At 34.2% G+C, this 19,778-nt stretch overlaps 2 protein-coding genes across 2 annotated transcripts; one reads left to right on the top strand and one right to left on the bottom strand.

Moving 5' to 3' along the window:
• Positions 1-394: 394 nt before the first annotated feature.
• LOC133204600 (uncharacterized) lies at positions 395-2,553 on the top strand. The gene is made up of 2 exons (XM_061340353.1): positions 395-2,251; positions 2,372-2,553. Exons 1-2 carry the CDS (start codon positions 448-450, stop codon positions 2,551-2,553), a joined length of 1,986 nt encoding a protein of 661 aa, XP_061196337.1. The 5' UTR covers positions 395-447.
• A 6,422-nt stretch (positions 2,554-8,975) lies between these two features.
• Positions 8,976-14,811, bottom strand: LOC133205137 (DNA repair protein RAD51 homolog 4-like). The gene is made up of 9 exons (XM_061340880.1): positions 14,653-14,811; positions 14,337-14,455; positions 13,362-13,443; positions 11,035-11,160; positions 10,732-10,833; positions 10,514-10,604; positions 9,768-9,838; positions 9,238-9,381; positions 8,976-9,100 (listed from the first exon to the last, which is right to left on the bottom strand). The coding sequence occupies exons 1-9, from the start codon at positions 14,794-14,796 to the stop codon at positions 9,041-9,043; spliced, it is 939 nt and encodes a 312-aa protein (XP_061196864.1). The 5' UTR covers positions 14,797-14,811; the 3' UTR covers positions 8,976-9,040.
• Between the last annotated feature and the right edge of the window lie 4,967 nt (positions 14,812-19,778).

Here is a 19,778-nt window from a genome sequence, read left to right as displayed (position 1 = left end):
ATTCTCTCTATCACAGAGGGAGCTTGTGGACTCAAAACCGTGGTTTGCCACGTTGCTTTGCAATGTCCTAGTGTTCTTTGTCTTCCTCCAATATTACTCACATCTCATTGACAATGCAAGGTTTGCAATGATTTTTAACAAAGATTAAATGTACATTTTAATTCCTTGCCCAACGAATTTTCTTATTTTTTGTCCATTCTCTTTTCTTGGTTCAGTTTCATACCAAATTTACATAAGAAATCTGACAAGATTTTAAATATGTTTTTAAAAATATACATTATTTTCCTTTCTCTGAATCTCATTCGTTGCTTGGTCCAAATATGATATAGTTACAATTTATCCCTATCATGTTTTTTTTTTCCTTTACAGAATCCACATCCACTATTCATCATTCTGGTAATACCTATTCCCACAGAAGGATTCGTCTGTGATAAAAACGCTTACTGTATGACGTCTCTAATAGTTGAAAACGCCTTTACAATGATTGATCCGTCTGAGGGACTGGTCTATGCCAAAAATAGATCATTGTATCCAGTAGACGGAGAGAAGGCTGTTGATCTAATAAAAGTAATAACTGCTGATGGTTGGAATACAACAAGACCGCTCATTACTGTGAACGGAACTATGCCAGGACCCCCAATCTTTCTCTACCAGAATCAGACGATTACCATCATAGTAAAGAACAACTTGATAAACGAAGGCGTCACCATTCACTGGCATGGGATAGACCAGCTTGGCTGGGCTGCCATGGATGGAGTAGCTTTTGTGACCCAATGTCCTATTTTACCGGGACAGTCTTTTAACTACACGTTTCAGCCTCGTTTTACTGGTACTTATTGGTATCATTCCCACATGGGCAACCAAAGAGATATGGGTTTGTATGGGGCCTTCATTGTTTTAAAGAGGGAAAATAATATACCGATTCAACAGCAACACATTATTCAGCTAATGGAATGGAATCATTTGTATGACCCAATAACATTGCTTTTGGCAAACACAAAGGGGAGGAAAAAAGATAGCATTTCAATTTTAATAAATGGAAGAAGTGAGTTCGGCAGCAACATGGCACCACTCGAAAGTTTTCGCGTTGATAAGGGAGACAATCATGTATTCCGACTGATAGGAGTAGGATCAGAAGAAACACTTCTTTTTTCTGTACCTGGCTTACGCCTTATTGTGAAAGAGACGGATGGCTATCAAATTGTAGAAACAACAGTCGACAGAATTATCATATACCCTGCAGAAAGATATGATTTCCAGCTAGATCTGCGGTATGCAAGTGAGGGAACTTACAACATAACAGTGCACCTCCTTCAGGGGAGGGCACTCCAAATCCTCGATACGCCTGTGGGTCTCGGTTATATCAACGTAAGTAATAGCCAGTCCTTACGAAATTACACATTAAATAGACAATATGAAATAATTCTCAACTGCCCTTTCAAAGAATATCCCCATCACCCAGATTTTCTTTGTCTTCCAGTCTCTAAACTTCAATCAAGGAATCCTAATTCCGGATTTGAATTTGATTCACTTCTAGTGGAAAGAACAGACGAAGTTTACACTCATTTCTTGAACTTTGGTTTTCCTGAACAATCATCTATTAATGGTCGAAAATTTATTTGGCCCACTGTTTCCGCTCTTTCACAGCCTTCTGAGCTGGACACAACATGCTCGGGATGTGATGATGAGTCATCTTGTGAATGCTCACATTCACTAAATCTCAAATCAGGATCCGAGAACATCATGATTCTATCTAATTTTGGTACAGGAATGTCCAGAACACATCCGGTGCCTATGCATGGTCATACATTTGAGGTTTTGAAAATGGGATTTCCTTCTTTTTCCTTGGATGGCAAGGATATGATTCCCAATGAAGATATCCAATGTAGTGAGAGTAAACCTAACAACGAGAGTCAATGTAATAACGCTAGATGGAGAGATCCGTCCTGGAATAACTATAAAACGATCCCAGGGATCAACAATTTAGACCCCGTTCGCAAAGACACCGTTATAACTCCTCAAGGAGGATACACCGTCATCCGAATAAGAGCCACCAACCCAGGTGTCTGGTTTATGCATTGTCACATCGATCCGCACATGATCAAAGGAATGGCTCTAATGCTGAATGAATCATTTGAAAATATAAAAAATTTACCCAACGGACTACCGACCTGCCATAGTTTCAGTAATGATAGTCCTTTCAAAGTGTCACAACAAACAGCTGCCAGGATCCCTTCAGTACCATCAAATAGTAAGTGTTTTCATTGAAGAATTTCTTCAATCCATATACTAGTATCTTTTGAAGTAGTTAGTAATGGAGATGCTTGAATCAAAACTGCTATAAACAATGTGCATTTGATTTGTGTTTTAGGTGATGGTGCTGCTTTAGCTGTTTTGGGAATTATAATAGGATTCCTCTCTGTGGCGCTCATTCTGACCTGTATGTTTCTTTTGAAAACACGTAAAATAAATCGGAAACTATTAGAAGACAAGTATCGAGAGTCACTTGGGAAAAAATCTAAAGAAACCAAGGAATCTGAAACATTTATATAATTATAAAAGACCATAACGCATATACAAATCTTGCAGCAATTCCTATGTGGAAAGCATATGAACTATTTGACACATATTTTGTTAAACTGTTTCAATTCTGACAAGTGTGTTCTATATTTTATTTATTAGTAGTTAATCTACATGTACAATGATTATTACAGCATCATTACGTTGTTTGTTTTCAATATTGTGTATATTCTTATAAAGACATTATAATTATTTGCTATAGAGTTTCTTTCAAGATACCGGCGTACCGAAATAGACGGACGGACGAACTCTGTAATAATCTGAAATGACGCATTTATACTCAATATAATACTGGTTTAGGGGATTCGGTGTGCACACTATTGTGCAAGCTAGTAACAATTTTATAGATTAAAGATAATGATTTCACCTTTCAGTCGAAGACCAAGGTTTTTTTTAAATTGAACAACTTGAGAAAGACCAGAATATAAACGATTCAATTACCGAAGGTGTTGAATTAGAATTGGAAAGTTGCTATACACGTGAACTATGTGACAATGAATAGAAAGAATTTGATTTCGACATAAATGATAAACTTAGAAAAATATTGTTTATGACACCACATATGTTTTTATTGGTTTCTAAAAACTTTTGATCTTCTCCAGCTCACATTAGACATTTTCAAATTTCTTTTCACAGCCACATTTGTAGGTCTGCAGTTACTTCGGTGTTTTCGGCTATTCTTTTAGGGCAGGCCCGTAGCAACGATTTCAAAAGGGGGGGGGGGGACTTCCCCCAAAAAAATCTGACAAGCAAAAAAAAAAAAAAAAAAAGCAAACGAGCCAATTGCTTGATCATCGTCATAAAACAAAAAAAAAATCTTATAGTTATTCCTTATATTTACATGCTCTTGATTCCGTAAATTTACAATGTACGTGCTCCAAGCCCCACCTACTTCTGTCTCTGTCCCGCCCCACACGTTATTTTTTTAACCACGCCTATCGATGAACCAGTAGCTTTATGTAGAGATGAAGTATTTTTATTATTTTAAGTTTTATCTCGGACAAAGAAATGTAAATATAATATGATATAGAGAAAGACATAATTATATATACCAACACTCTCCCAGAAATAATGATTCAGTTCTTCTCATGACTGATTTAAATCAAGTCTCTATAAATCGTTTCTTTTCCTCCCTTGTATAATTTTAAAGAAATATTTTATTCATATTCTCTTAATATAAGAAATACAATTTAATATAAATCTAGTTTCATTGAAAAAAAGAAAAATAATCAAGCAAATTGTTAAGTGGTATAATTGTCATCCTTGGACAATTCCGGGAATTCAAGGGGGGATAACTCTGTAAAGAAACAGGTGTTTTTGCGTAATGAGCTCACAAATAACAAAAAAACCACAATTTCGTATATTTTCATAGCAAAACTATCATTTCATATTATTTTTCTTTAAAGGGGAGGGGTGGTTATTGACAATCAAGTCGTACATGTACTAATATGTACCATCAAGTAACTTTACTTCAAGAATTTGAATTGAACTGAAGACATCTCTTTCTAATTTTCCTGGGCACTCCTCTTGACGTGTTACTGGCAATGTCTTTCTGCTATCGCTTTGAAAATAGCACATGCAGATTTTCATAACTTACGCAATTGATATTAATGAGACAATATTAAAATGGAGATTCCTTATTTTTAAACTTTTTTTTAGAGAATTATACCCGCGTAGTGTACTATATACTTGTCGAGAAATCGTGTACATTTCCAATCGATATATTTCTACGCAGCTGTCGGCATGTCAATTCCGTGCACAATTTATCTAGTTTGTTAAATATAGAGTACGTATTTGAAAAAAAAACTGAATTATAAGCAGTGAATCTATAAATTAATTTGAATGAATCTAAAAAATGATGAAACTTTGATCCCCTGTTGAGACCCTGCCCTACCCCCAGGGGGTCATAATTGGAACAAACTTGAATCTACACTACCTGAAGATACTTCTATAATAATATGACTAATCATGGCTTTGCTGTTTTTGAGTAGAAGATTTTTAAAGACATTTCCTATATATTTCTATGTAAATTTTGACCCCATCTTGTGGCCCGGCCCTACCCCTGGGGGTATGATAGGAACAAACTTGAATCTAGAGTATGCAATGAAGCTTTCACATATGTTTCATCTTTTCTTGCCAGTGGTTCTTGAGAAGATTTTTAAAAGATGCCACCAAATTTTCATGCATTCTTAATTATCTCCCCTTGAAAGAGAGCCTGGCAATTCATGTGAACAAACTTAAATCCCCTTCACCCTAGGATGCTTTGTGGCAAGTTTGATTGAAATTGGCCCAGTGGTTCTGGAAAAGAAATCAAAAATGTGAAAAGTGTACAGATGACGGACGTCGAACACTCTTTGATCAGAAAAGCTCACTTAAGCCTTTGGCTCAGGTGAGGTAAAAGTGTTTGATTCGTTTTTGTTTTAGATTAAATGAACAAAATAATTTATATAGACAATCCTATAAACAGTTTGTCTGCTAGACGTCCATGAGTGAACACACAGATTTTCTGTTTTTTAATGCTTTTTCAATAAATGACCAACTTAGCCCCACTCTGGAGCCAGAATGATGGTCCCAGGGGACATGAATTTTCCAAATTTGGTAAAGGGTTATAATGCAGTCACAGTAATCATAATATGGCCGTAGGAACAGAGGGGAGGGTGCCCCCCTAATAATCTCGTCGATATATAGAATACTACAGAAAACATAGCTACTAAATGCTTGTGCCCCCTCATAATAACGTCTGATGACCTTTTTTTGCTTGTCAAGGAATTTTTAGTAGTTGATAGTGCCCCCCCCTCCCCAACTAAAAATGTATGCCCCCCATCTGAAATTGCTTCCTACGGGCCTGCATAAATTCAGTTTTCCCACTAGGTGTCCTTAAGATAAATATTTTTATGCTCCCCTAGTAATCGAAGATTCGGGGGCATATAGTTTTTGGTCTGTCTGCCTGTCTGTTTGTCCGCAAAAACTTTAACTTTTCTCATAACTTTTAAATGGTTGGTGCTAGGGCTTTCATTTTCACAGTTGCTGTTCTGAAGAAGACTTTAAAAGATTTTTCCTATATATTCTTATGCAAAACTTACATTGGCCATTGGCCCAATCCTACCCCTGGAGGACATGATTTGAACAAATTAGAATCTACACAGCCTGAAGATGCTTCAGTATATATATAACTAACAAATACTTCACTTTCTTGAGAAGAAAAATTTAAAGATTTTTTATGTATTATTATTACCTTGGGGGTCATGATTTGGACAAACTTGAATCTACACTCCTTGAGGATATGACTAATCATACCCTTGCTTTTCTTGAGAAGAAGAATTTTAAAGATTTTTTTTTATATGTTTTCCTATGTAAAACTTTGATTGCCCATAGTGGCCACACATTACCCCAAGGGGTCATGATTTGAACAAACCTGAATCTACATTACCTGAGGATGCTTCCATATGAATTTGACTAATCATGACATTGCTGTTCTTGAGAAGAAAAATTTTAAAGATTTTTTCTATGTATTCCTATTTAAAACTTTGATTGCCCATAGTGGCCTCACCTTACCTTTGCGGGTCATGATTTGGACAAACCTGAATCTACACTATCTGAGGATGTTTCCATGTAAATTTGACTAATCATGACATTGTTGTTCTTGAAAAGAATTTTAAAGATTTTTATCTATGTATTCCTCTTTAAAACTTTATTGTCCATAGTGTCCCCACCCTACCCTTAGCGGTCATGATTTGGACAAAATTGAATCTACACTTCCAGAGGATGCTTCCTCGTAAATATGGCTAATCATGACTTTGCTCTTCTTTAGAATTTTAAAAGATTTTTCCTAAGTATTCCTTTGTAAAACTTCGATTCCCCAAAGTGGCCCCACCCTAGTATACAGTGTGGCCCTTCATGTATTTTTTATCATTCATTTCAGCTTCGAGACTTGGAGAATCATGTTTCTTTGATTGTCGGAATCTATATCAGTCATACTGTGTATTTTTTTTTGGGGGGGGGGGGGTGCAAATGCATGAATTATCAAGCGATTTCATTACTCCTTTCAGCTCTGATGGTTAGGGAATCTTATTTTCATATGATTGTCATCCCTACTATCTGCACAAGTTTTGTTTTTTTTTTTTTTTTTTTGCAGGCAAATGCATGAACTATAGTTCAGTAACAAATACTTTTCTCAGATTTATTTCACACTTTTAATGTTATAAAGCAGGCGACATTCCTTGGAACACTCTAGTTTCTATTTATTTGCACATAAAAATCTGACCCTCTGTTCTGGCCCCACCCAACCCCTGCGTACCATGATTTGAACAAACATGAATCTGCTGTCGGAAGATGCTTGCATATCAAAGTGACTTATCATGGCCCTGCTATTCTTCAGAGGAAAATTTCTACAGATTTTTTCCCCTATATATTCCTGTATAAAACTGAGATCCTAAATTGTAGCCCCACTCTGCATTACCTGAGCATGCTTGCATATATTAATATGACTAATAATGGTTATGCTGCTCTTGAAAAGATTTTTAAGGAGGCTGGGGGGTCAACAAATTAACCATCAGATATAACTTAATTTTTTAGATAAGATATCTTAAGCTATCAACTATCATTTGGCAAAGAAAAATTTCATACATTCAAGTTTTAAAATTTGATCATTTTTGTATATCTTTATATGGAGCTCTTCTTCTAAAGGAGATCAATATAGTCTGAAAATGGCCACAACCACCCAGCCCTCTTAAAGATTTATTTTTCCTATATTCCCATTCTAAACTTTTATCCAGTATGGTGGCTCCACCCTATCCCCAGGCCCATGACTTGAACAAACTTGAATCAGCACTACCTGAGGATATTTCCATATTAATATGACCAATTATGCCCCTGCTGTTCTTGAGAAGATTTTAAGAGCTTTTCCTATATGTTTCAATGTAAAATTTGATCTGCTTCTGTGGTCCCTCCCTACCTCCTGGGGCTATGATTTGAACAAAAACTTGAATCTACACTATGTCAGGAAGCTATCTTAGTTTCAACTATTCTGGATCAGTGGTTCTTGAGAAGATATTTAAATGACCCCACCTTTTTATGCCTTTTCTTAATTATCTCCCTTTGGAAGGAGGTACTGTCCTTCCTTTGAACAAACTTGAATCCCCTTTACCCAAAGTTACTTTGTGGCAAGTTTGATTGAAATTAGCCCAGTGGTTCTTGAGAAATCATAAATATAAAATGTGAAAAGTTTACACGATGCTCTACACACACCAGCATGTTGATGGACAAAAACAGATAGCAATAGATTACCTGAGTGACTCAGGTGACCTAAAAATTTTACTTTATAAAATTATGTACCCTGGTGTTTTCAAAACTAAGTTATGTGGAAATCAAATCAGAACTGTAAGGAAAGTAGCATTTTGAAATATTTTCAAAGTTTACATATTCTTTAAAGTACTGAGTAGCAGGTGGTTAGGAGCCTCGTTTTTTCCCCCAAGAGTAATCTCTACAAGTTATGTTATTCGAGTTAGGGTTATTTTTTCTCTCTTTTTTAATATTTATTTATGGCTTGTCAAAACATTTCGTGCATCTTGTAAATTTTTTTCCTACCCCCCCCCCCCCCCCCCCCCCCCCCACTTCCCCAACTTGAACAATGCTGCATGTCTGTCGATTAGATTAGAAGAATTACAGCCTTGGTTTGGCATACTTTTGTGCAAGTTTTATTAAAAATCAATCCAAAACTGCAGGGCAAACAGTGGTACTAGTATACAATGAGATATATCTATATACAATTGAACTTTGGTATCTCGAACACGGATATCTCGAATACCATGGATATGTCGAAGTGATTTTGAAGTCCCAACCCCTTATTCTTTAAGTGTTTTACCCCGGATATCTCAAGGTTTTTTCTAGGTCCCATGGAGTTCGAGATAACGAGGTTTGACTGTATTGCATTTTAACACCCATTTTTTTTTATCACTTTGCCTCATGTACACTTAAAAAACTCCGCACATTTGAAATGCAATCCTTGCTCATTATAGTTTCAACAAGTGTATTATTCTAGCTTTTGAGAAAGATTTATTCCTATAAATGAAATTCATTGTGACATTACTATGGCAGAAATATCTGCACTTAAATTAAGTCAATAAGATCTAACAATTATTTAGAAGAAAATGCACATTATCTTGAATGCCAAAACATAGAAAGTAAGTAAATGTAAATGTAAATACAGCATAAAGTGACTTGGTCGATTAATGAAGCACTTTCATTCAGAAGAGTGCAGTCGACTGAAATGTAAGTAAACCAGGGAAATTTTTCCACAAAGTAACTAATTCAGTACACTCCATGTAAGGAGGCTAGGGAGTCTCCCTATCCTCTGCTCCTCTAGTAGAAATCTCCATTTTACAGTGGCTTCTCTTGCAGCCTGGCTTCTCATACTATCATGCTGGATGTACATAGTGGTGCAGCATGTTAAAAAAGAGGTTCATTTGATATCTTCAGTCCCTTTTTCTGTAATTTCTAACATGATCTTACTACCCACTGCCTGTCAACAAATTTTCAGAATCAGTTAAATACATGTACAAGATGCATGCTTAAAACATTTAAAAGTGAATAAATGATATAACAGTGAAATATTTCTAACTTTATCAACGGCTTACCAATGCGTAGTAGGTATCTTACCGACTTTGAACTTTTCACCAGCACAACCTCTCTAACATTTGGTTTCTGGTCCCTGGCATGTGAGATAAGCAGACGGTTGTGTGGTACATGTGACCAGGTTTTACCGAGACTGACATTTCCATCCCCTGTGACATTGTTGATTATCTGCATCCATAAACAGGAAAAAGAATATTGATTTCATTAATCTTATAATGATTAAATACATGTCCAAAAAGAATGGAAAGACAATCAGCTTAAACTGTGATAAAAATCTATCTTAAGGATCTGTTTTGCTTTTACAAATTTGCATGTAACAACCCCACCCAAAAAGCATGTTGAAGTTGTACTAGTATAAAAGAATGATTGATAATATTAATAATATAAAGAATTGTGTGAATTTTGTCTTGTATGCTGTATATGCCTGTACATGCCATTATGTTATACATGTAATTCATTCTGTTGTCTGTCATTTGATTTGTTGACTGCATGCCAACATGGTAATGTCACTTAACAGGGGTTTTTTTTGTTGTTGTTGGAAAAAAAAAGCATACCAGTACAGCTAAACTGAAGTCTGCAGCCAGACGTTTGATTTTCAGAGAAAGCTGAACCATGAGACCATGTCCTGAAAAGAATTATCAGAAAATTTTTACTGGGACTAGTGTTTGAAGTGTACATACATCAGAAAAGAAGAATGCTGAAGGAAAAACAAATGAATCGGTCAATTTTGTCTCCAAGATTTTTTTAACGGCCCTCTATACACCAGTGCAAAATGTTTTTTGGACATTGAGAATATTGTGTTGTATAAAGGTGTAAATACTGGGCTTTTCTCTTTAATTTTCAATATACATGTATGGTATGTGGCATTTACCCCAGGATAAATGTTCAAAGACAATAAAATATCAATGAATAGAAATCATTGTTGCTCACTTCAGTGGAGAAAATACATGCAAATAAAGTGTTTCAATTTATCTGAATTTAAATCTAAGGGCAGATCACTAAAACTGCAGAAAAATACCACAGAATTAAAACTCTTTAGTGTGCAGTGTAGAAAGGGTTCTTAAGTGAAAGAAACATGATGAAAATTTTGACCGTCAATTATACTTGTAAAATTTCATACACATGACACTATTGACTAAAAGCTGATAGAAAAAATTTACCTTTAATATTTAAGTCATTAAGTGCATTGAGTAGCACATTTGTATAATTATCAGGTTAAAAGATATACATGTAAAGGTATGTAAAAATACATATGTACATGAAATCATACACATAAGTTTGTGTTAGTTAATCATCTTACCATCCATCTGCTGTCCACCCAGTGAGGGGTAGATAACTGCTGTAACACTGTCCACAATGACCAGCTTCACCAGATCATAAAATGGCTCTTCCTGTGTAGTAAAGTATAGCAATATTTATTTAATATTTATTAAATTGACAGTAGCTTTTACAATTGATCAAAAATTTATTATTTTGGTTTTCTGGTTCATGAATAGGAAATTGGTAAAAAAACCCAACCTTTTTAATCATATTTTCCTTGACTGTTTCCAGTGCTGACATAAGTTGGAATATATCATGCGCTGCCACAACTTTAACTGACTGCAGGATATGCTCTAAATGCTTCAGAAACATAAAAATCATATTACAAGCTGAAAATGAACCTAAATCAATACATTAAAGTACAATGGAGGGAACTAGTAAACAGAATATTTCTTACACATGAACAATCATTCAATGTGTTAAAGCATAACTTTCAATAAAGTTAAGAACAGATAACAATGATATAAGCTGGTGATTTTTTTAAAAAGGTAATTATCCTACTTCCTCTGCTAACTGAGATTCAGCGATACCAGCCAGTCTGTCTGCAGAAAACCCGCCACACGTGTCAATGTACACAATGTTCTGCTTTGCTGAACTAACCACGGAAACACAGCAACTTAGGCAAAACTATGAGACAAATTTGTCTTTATAAATAAACATACATGTACAAGGTATCCTTATGATACCTGTGCAGTTGATCACAAATTTATTATTTTGATTTTCTGATTCATGAATAGAAGATTGGAAAAAATATAATCTTTATAATCATATTTTGGCTTGACTGTTTCCAGTGTGATATGGAAATCAGAGCTGTTTACCCTGCTCTGCAGTTTTCAATAATTTAAATGATTCCTCTCCATAATTTGAGCTTTTCATCCGTAATTAATTGTTTATAATATATAGTTTTAAGGAGATGGGTGAACAAGGTGCACAGAATGCCTATAGCTTCAGATGTATAAAAATCATGATCAATTTGTGAATTAAGTATTTAGAGTAAAATTCTCATTATTGAAATTTATAAAATTGTGATAAGCAAAACTTTTCTGAGGAAAATTTTCTCGGAAAAAATTATTCTGTTACATGTATTAAAAAAATAATGTGGTATTCATGGGGTTCGAACCCTAGTCCGAAGTATCTGACGTTTTCCAGGCTTTTTTCACGATTTTGATATTTTACGTGCCACGAAAACGTCAGAACCGGCGCCATTATAAAAACTGGAAATTCGCCGCCTCCAACTGGAGGCGGCATTCTCGGGTTGATTTTCGATACTTGCAAACCGAATTAAATGCTGAATTCACAACTTATTTATAGTACAATGCCTTTAGTACTCACCAACATCGTTTATATGGGTTTGTTTATGAAATATACAATCTGGTGAAAACATTTTACCAGACGGTCGAGTTTTCTTTTCATTTCGTGCATTTTAAAATCTTGCAAGACCAAATCTAAATGTGGAGTGATATTTTCTTTTCATTGATATTGGTGAGTACTAGCATTGTGGTACTGATAAATAGTAAGTTCGGCATTTAATTCAGTTTGCAAGTATCGAAAAGTATCGAAAATCAGCTCCGGTTGGAGACGGTGAAATTTCCAGTTTTTGTAATGGCGCCGATTCTGACGTTTTCCTGGCATGTAAAATATCAAAATCGTGAAATAAAGCCTGGAAAACGTCAGATATTTTGGACTATTCGAACCCTAGCAATAAAAATCCTGAATATCCTTTCCTATGAGACTAACACTCTAACCACTATGCTACACAGCTCCTAATGAATGGTGGCATTTAGATCATGTTTGTGATATGACCCTTGACTAAAAGGACTTCAAGTAATTCTCGGAAAGATGGGAATGTTGTGTCATAAAAGTGACATAGTATATTTCTAAGATATAGTGGGTCTTTCTTTATGTTTTTGTTAACCAAAAACTGTGTATTTTTAAGCAAACTTTGAGGATAAACTTTCAAAAATATGGAGAGAAGACACACTCATATCGAAAAATTGTGTGTTAGTATGAGAAAATGATCCTTTTTGTCCTCTTTAGTGTGCGTATGCTATTTTATAGGCAAATAATTTCAATCTTTGTGAGATTTTTGCAAAATGTGAAGAATTTACATAAAGTATACTTTAATTTTAGGTGAAATATCAAAGAAAATTTGTTGTAATTGAGATTTAATTTTTCACCTTCATGTTTGTTGCACTATAGGCATGGCACTCACTTTGTTCGCCCATCTTCTTTCTAATGTAAATTTAATAACTTTTTGATGTGAATGTTTATTGTTCTGTTAACTGTATCATGCATAAATGGTACGCTGAATACCCATATATATCAGGTTTTTAAATTATTATACATTCATGCAATTAATTGTTTATTATACCAAAACAAGCAAAAACTTTAAAAATAAACATAAACTTTCAAATTTGGCATCGCTCTCAAATTCACTTTCAATTTTAACGTAAAGTTACTGAAAACACTTCAGCATTTCTGTGACGTGAACTAGGCTATTGTGACTATTATTCTCAGGAGTTTTCGTTCAACAAATGATATATATTGTGGGAAAATACACTAGGTCTCCAAAGGGGCTGAATATGATGAAAAGCATGAATACGACAGGGAAATATGAAGTTTTATGGCCCTGTCACGTAATAATCTAGAACCAATCAGATAACACGTTGTATAGAATTATAATAATGAGGTATAATAATATGTTTTATTCTTTTAAAATGTCCATGTGAATGATAATAAATATACATATGTATGGTAATGTAGAGGTTTCATGGTACAAAATCCAGTTTGTGTATTATACAGTTTACAGTGCCCTCTATAATATTTACCTGTGTTTTACCTGAGGATATTTCTCCAGCTACCTCTGTAACTTCTGATGAGTACAATCCACCATCCAGCAATTCATTTAACCTAAAATGAAATCGACAATTAGTAATCAAAATCAAAAATGTTTTATTAGACCATATAATTTCTAGAGATACAAAGAAATTCAACTGTATAAAGAAAATTTTCTTAGTAGCAATCTGAATACCTATATATCACTATCAGGTTTTAAGTACATCCCTATCATTGCTAAAGTATTAATAGGTCTACACATATTTCAATCAAGAATTTAAAATATTTTATTAAAAAGAATTTTACTCTGTCAGAAATCTACCTAAACCCTTGGAGACATTGTACATCTAGCTTTTCAAAGCTGTTGGAGCTCTTAAATATGTTATGACCTTTATGATTAAATCCCATATTTTTAACTAGAATCTTTATTGCACAGGACTGCCACTCAAAGATTCCATTAAATCTAATGCAGGGCTGTGTTTTACAAAAAGTCGCAAATCTTAAGTCTTGAATTTTGCTGAATTTACGACAAATTGTACATTTGGCGGTAAAGATGTCCTTAGATATTGCAGGAAACCTGACGCTGCTGACGTGCAGACAATTTTCCGAAATGGCAATATTTTTTTTTTCCATTCTCTTATTTTTATAAATGAAACCATAATTGACTTGAAAAATGATATACATGCACTGCAAAATAGCATGTATCCTTTTATTATTGTGCGCATAATTTAAATAATTTCACAACACAGAAAATATGTTATTTCTGCACACTAACTTTTTAAAATTCTTTATACTATAAGATTTGTCTTGAACAGGCATTTGCTATGGAGAATTTGAGACTTTGATCCACTCCCACGAAATTATATATAACTTGTTAAAAACTTATCGCAAACACTTTTAACATGCGCCAGTGTGTTATTATTTTTCATATGTTGATACAATATGTCATAGTTTGATGACCACTTTACTTATTAACTGGTGTTGGTAGGATGGATGATGTGGCAATGGTTGTCTGGTAGAAGTCAGCACAATTCACTGGGAATGTAGAAAACTGGGCCAGTAAAAGTCTTCTTATAAGTACAAGATCCTGTACGTAAACAAAATACAAGAAAAAGCACCAACTTAAAGTAAGCCAACAGCTACAAAATGTATAAATCAATGTTATACTACTTGACAGTCAGGTGAAAAACAAGTTCTCAATTTGATCCACTGTTTTGACAGAAGAGTTAAATATATCTGAAAATCTGAGATTGTAGGTTTTGATACTGACTGAGAGGTACATGCCTTGTATGGAATTGTAGTCTCCTGAGCAAGATGTTCCATGTCCATTCTTACATAATCCACAACTGTTTTAATACCGGCTGATTTAAGTTTACTGGCAACGTCTTCTGTTATGTGTGAGCATAAATTCTTACGAATGGCAGACATGATTGTTGTTTTTGTTTTTTGGCGCCAAATTAGTTTGTCACATTCGGTCGGAATAGAGAATTCCGGTATGCGATGAATAGTCACCGCACTCCAAGACCTTTTTGGAGCCCCATGCACGGAAAAAGAGAGAGAGAGAGGGTTAATATTAAATAAAAAGAAGATCGCATGCGCGGATCTAGAGGGGTCGGGGAGTCCACCCCCCTCCCCTGGAATTTGCAATTACACTGTATTTCAAATGTACTGTACAGTATATAATTGGACCCATCCTCACCCCCCGAAAACGTGGAACCCACCACCACATACACAGCATCGAGGGAGAGGGAGAAATAGGTTCCTTAATCGTCCTTTTTCACGTCAACATAAATCACCCATCGGTTACTTCAGTGATCAATATCAAAATACTCTTCAGTCATTATACTGAATGTTTTCCCTTTATACCTGACGCATAACTGAATTCTTTTAATTTGAATTATTAACAGGGACCTATATACTAATAGTATATAGGTCCCTGATTTGAATAGCGATTGTTTATTCTCTTTAGACTGTTAGAGAAGTGGACAGGCTTTCGTGGATGTAGGCGAGAATAAGTGATTGTTCAGTGCATGATGAACCGTGGAGGAACTGTCATATTGTAATATTTGTATAGGCTCGACTGCCACCCGGTAAATTCAAAAATTACAATATGACAGAACTGCTCATCTCTGATGAAAGTAAAGTGAAACATCATTGATTTCATCTCTGAGTAAAGTGATAACATCACTGTCTTGAAATTTTCTTGGTAAGTTGGTATTATAAGAAGACTTCGATAGGCTATGTTAGGAAAGAACTATATATGGTTTGGGCCATTTTAGGCCCCCATTCAGAAAATGTTTATATTTACTATGGGGAGTGATAAGGCAAGTGTGTTGCTTAAAAAATATATTTTAATTTGTTCAGGCATTTCGTTACCATGGAAACCGTCGTGAAAAACACATACCTTCAGACCTAAGAATCTGGCATCTATTGTCATTTAACCAATCTTTAATTTTGATACCAAGCATAATGTCTTCAGTAAATGTCTATATTTATACTTTGGGATATGTCAAAGTGACTGTTTTACCAAGAAAATATATTTTAAATTGATCAGGCATTCCGTTGCCATGGTAACCATCTTCAAAAACGTATCTCTTCATACCTTAAAATATGGCTTTTATTGACATTTAACAAAACTTTAATTTTGGTAGCATGTATAATATCAGTGAATGTCTATATTTATACTCTGGGATATGCTAAGGTGACTGTATTACTCAGGAAATATATCTTAGATTGAAAAGACATTCCGTTGCCAAAGACATCATCTTTAAAAACGTATACCTTCAGACCCGAAAATCTAGCTTCTATTGTCATTTAATAAACCTTTAATTAATTGTGGTTGCATCTATAATTTCTTCAGTAAATGTCTATATTTATACCTTGGGATATGTTAACGTAAGTGTACTTTTGAGAAAATATAATTATTTTAAACTGATCATACATTCCGTTGCCATGGAAACCATCTTTAAAAACGTTACCTTCAGAATTGAATATCTAGCTATTATTGTCATTAACCAAACTTTTACTGTCGTAAAAACAATCATTAATTTTGATACAGTCTCTATTCTCTTCGTTTCGATTTTTTATTAAACTTTACATTTTTTTTAGTAAAATGAAAAACTTATTTAAATATTTTAACGAAAACTATTTTTTGAGGGGGGGAGGGGGTTCAATACAGCAATCAACTTGTCCGTCTGGCCATTAGTCTGTCCGTCAATGCAGTCATTTCCGACAATATCTTTGTACATGTGTAACTTAGAAACATTAGAAGCTTATATTCTACATGTATATATACATAGGATTTATGACCTGAATTAAGCTCTAACTTTGATTCAAGGTCAAATTCAATGTCACTGGCAAAAACATTGACTAATTTGTGTTGAATTCATAATTTTTTAATAAAAAAATTGGATGGACTCCCATGCTTCAATAAAGGTGAAGGTGGCTCTTGAACATAACCCATGGTCATCTAAAAAATTCAAGTCACTGGCAGAAAAAAAAATGAGAAATGCAATTTATTGGTTTCTCTACGTTATCATTAAAAAGAGGAATTCAATAAGACTATCAATCAGCATTATATTGCAATACAAACATCATTAATATTGTGCATAGTATGGTCATATTTGAGGTGCAGAAATAAGAAGTCAAAAGTCATTTAAAATACATATATTTGTTGTAATATGTATTTCACCTCTTCTATTTTAAGTAATACATAGAACACTTTTTAAAGGCTTGTGCGCATTTTCATGTAGAGTTCTTACGGATCTCACTTTCGAATGAAGGGTAGCAAAGAATTCATAATATCTTTAAATTGTTCTTTGGTTATATCAGTAAGTGTGAATTGGTTCTCAGAGGCTAACAGAGCTGGATATCAACAACTGGCGTGTCCCTCAGGCATGTGTGACACTTCTTGAGCACCAGTAGGAGTGGACGATTTTTCAGAGAAATAGACTTTGGGCTACTGAATGTTATCCTAGTTAAATGGTCGAGAAAACCAAACTTTGTCTATGGTTGACCAATCGTGTTGTGCTGGAGATGTAATATATTTCGGTGCCTGAACAATCTCTTGTTCAACATGTTTGCCTGGCGTATTGTACCTCGAGTTCAGCTTGCATCGCCGATGGCATAAGCTCATAACTCCTTTTTGCCATCTGGAAAAAAAGAAGACATAATAAAGAATCTGATACAACAAAACTGGTATAAAAGATAATAATTTTGCCTTTCTTTTGTTGAACTACCCATTTTTATAGGAAATTTTGAATGTGTGATTGCACCAGGTATCGGGTGATCGTGTAAGTATTTCGTACAATATTTTGTAAAAAGAGATAAGAGATATACAAATTCAATAAATGTATGTTTATTGTCGCTTTCGATAATTTTTCATTCATGAATATTGCGATGCCACTACTTGTCGTTGGAGGGCTAAAAATTTAGTACTCGGCACTTACGGCCTTTTAGCAGTGATGGTTCTATTTTGTGCAAGCACCTACTGCGAAACGGGTCCTCGGTTTCTGTGGTCTCATCCGTTTCCAATTCCGCAGTAAGATTCGAACCCGCGACGTAAAGATCCCTTTACTCTGCGACTTCAGAGCAAATGCTCTAACCACTGTACCAAGCCGACACAGTCAAAAAAAAAAATAACTTCCTAGGTTCCGGCTTCTTTGATAAAAATTAGAATGTGTAACCATGGAAAAATTTGACTTAACTGCGACAAAATAATTGGGGGAGCGGGGTGGGGGGTGATGGTCAATGAAGATTTCTAATCGCAACTTTTCGGGCTTTTCCAGCAAGCGGTGAAACAATCTTGACTGTGTTACGAAGGTGTCCATGACACACACCCTTTTTCATTAACACTCAAATAAATGTAGGGAGACTTCCTATCAGTAGAGTCTGGAAAAGGAACGATCATCTCTGTCTATCCAACTATTCTTTAATAAACAGTATATACGACTATATAAAAAATAAATAAATAAATGATTTTTTTTTAAATGGACTAAAAAAAAAAAAAAACAAAACAAAACAAAACAAAAAACAAAAAAAAAAAAAAACTAACAATGGGTGAGGTAAATCATTAGATGTGTTCTATTGAGCGCTTCCAGAAAGACCTGAGATTTACATGTTAAAATAAAAATAAAAATTGTGTTTGGAGAAAAGGGGAGGCAGGTCCTTCCTGATACTACTTGCCTGACCTGTATGTGTTATAAGTTAGTTAATAAATAAATTAACAAGGAAAGAAAAAGAAATTAATGAATAATTGGAACTTTCAAATGTGATGTATGTTTATTGTTTTGTAGCACATAATAAAATAAAATTTTGACTAAGAACATAATGATTATATTTTATTTTTTGTAAAAAAAGAAAAAAAAAAGAATTTATGCATTAAAATTAAATTATTGAAATATTTATATTATTTTTGTTGCCTATTTGTATTCAAGATTTAAAGAAATATTACTTTAGTGATTTTTTAATTAATAATACCCCCAACTTCCTTGATTAATATTTAATTTTTAGGAAAAAATAGGACATTTTTACACGTATGTTTGGCCGTACATTTGTTGCTTGTAAATAAAAAAAAAATGACAACATTCTAACATACACAATGATCGTATTTGTAAATGATATAATAATTTTAAAATGTATACTGTACATACCTCTCCTTTGAAGTATATTCTTATACAGCAGACCAAAGGGTTAAGCGATTCGAAGATCAGACTCTATCCTCGTGATCCTTGTGATCCGCACCCGTATACACATCAACAGATCTTTGTACATGTATCTTGAAATAAAGATCGCGATAAAAAAAAATATTCTTCCTCACAAAAATTTTTCAAGAACAGATAGTTATTAATGTTCAGGATATTTATGTTGGTATACATGGATGAAGCAATTATAGACGACGCTACTTCGAATAAAAAATTATGCCAACATCGTCTTTCGATCCGTGCATGGTTGTGACGTCATACGATATCTAGTCAGAAATGCAAATTTTAAATCAAGGTTTTTTAACTGGTTGAGTATGTGCGACTTTTTGAACAAGATTAATTTTTTGCATATAGACATTCTTTGAAAATATCTTTTACATGTGCAAATATCTTGCTTGTTCAAGGCGTCGCACATATATAAAATCGCCACTAACGGTGTCAAAAATGCCACTTTTTGACGTTTTCTTGTAAACTAAGGTACTTTGAACCTATAATTCCCTGCATATTACTTGAGTTAATATATCAATATAACGATAAAAGAAAAATATAAATTCTATTCTTTCAAACAATATCAATTTCATTTAGGTTCATTGGCGTTTAAATTTTAACAATAACGGGGGCAAAATATGAAGGAAACCATATATAGTTCTTTGAGAACATTTATAAATGTAGTGTGCTACATTTAATATTTATTTTCATCTTTCCACC

The sequence above is a fragment of the Saccostrea echinata genome, unplaced genomic scaffold (genome assembly GCF_033153115.1).
Source record: "Saccostrea echinata isolate AGI-Se365-2 ecotype Australia unplaced genomic scaffold, CSIRO_AGI_Sech_v1 ptg000054l, whole genome shotgun sequence".
In the NCBI taxonomy this organism is placed as follows: domain Eukaryota; kingdom Metazoa; phylum Mollusca; class Bivalvia; order Ostreida; family Ostreidae; genus Saccostrea; species Saccostrea echinata.
Note: the sequence above shows the minus strand (reverse complement) of the source record. Positions and strands in the feature narration are given on the sequence as shown.

Bases quoted from the DNA above. Each gene is read 5' to 3' on its own strand.
- LOC133204600 (XM_061340353.1), top strand. From the start codon at position 448: ATGACGTCTCTAATAGTTGAAAACGCCTTTACAATGATTGATCCGTCT. The intron at 2,252-2,371 runs GTAAGTGTTTTC...TTTGTGTTTTAG, and splicing joins CCCTTCAGTACCATCAAATA to GTGATGGTGCTGCTTTAGCT.
- LOC133205137 (XM_061340880.1), bottom strand. From the start codon at position 14,796: ATGTCTGCCATTCGTAAGAATTTATGCTCACACATAACAGAAGACGTT. The intron at 11,161-13,361 runs GTAAATATTATA...TTTGTCTCATAG, and splicing joins TATCCTCAGGTAAAACACAG to TTTTGCCTAAGTTGCTGTGT. The intron at 9,101-9,237 runs GTAAGATACCTA...ATTTGTTGACAG, and splicing joins TGGTGAAAAGTTCAAAGTCG to GCAGTGGGTAGTAAGATCAT.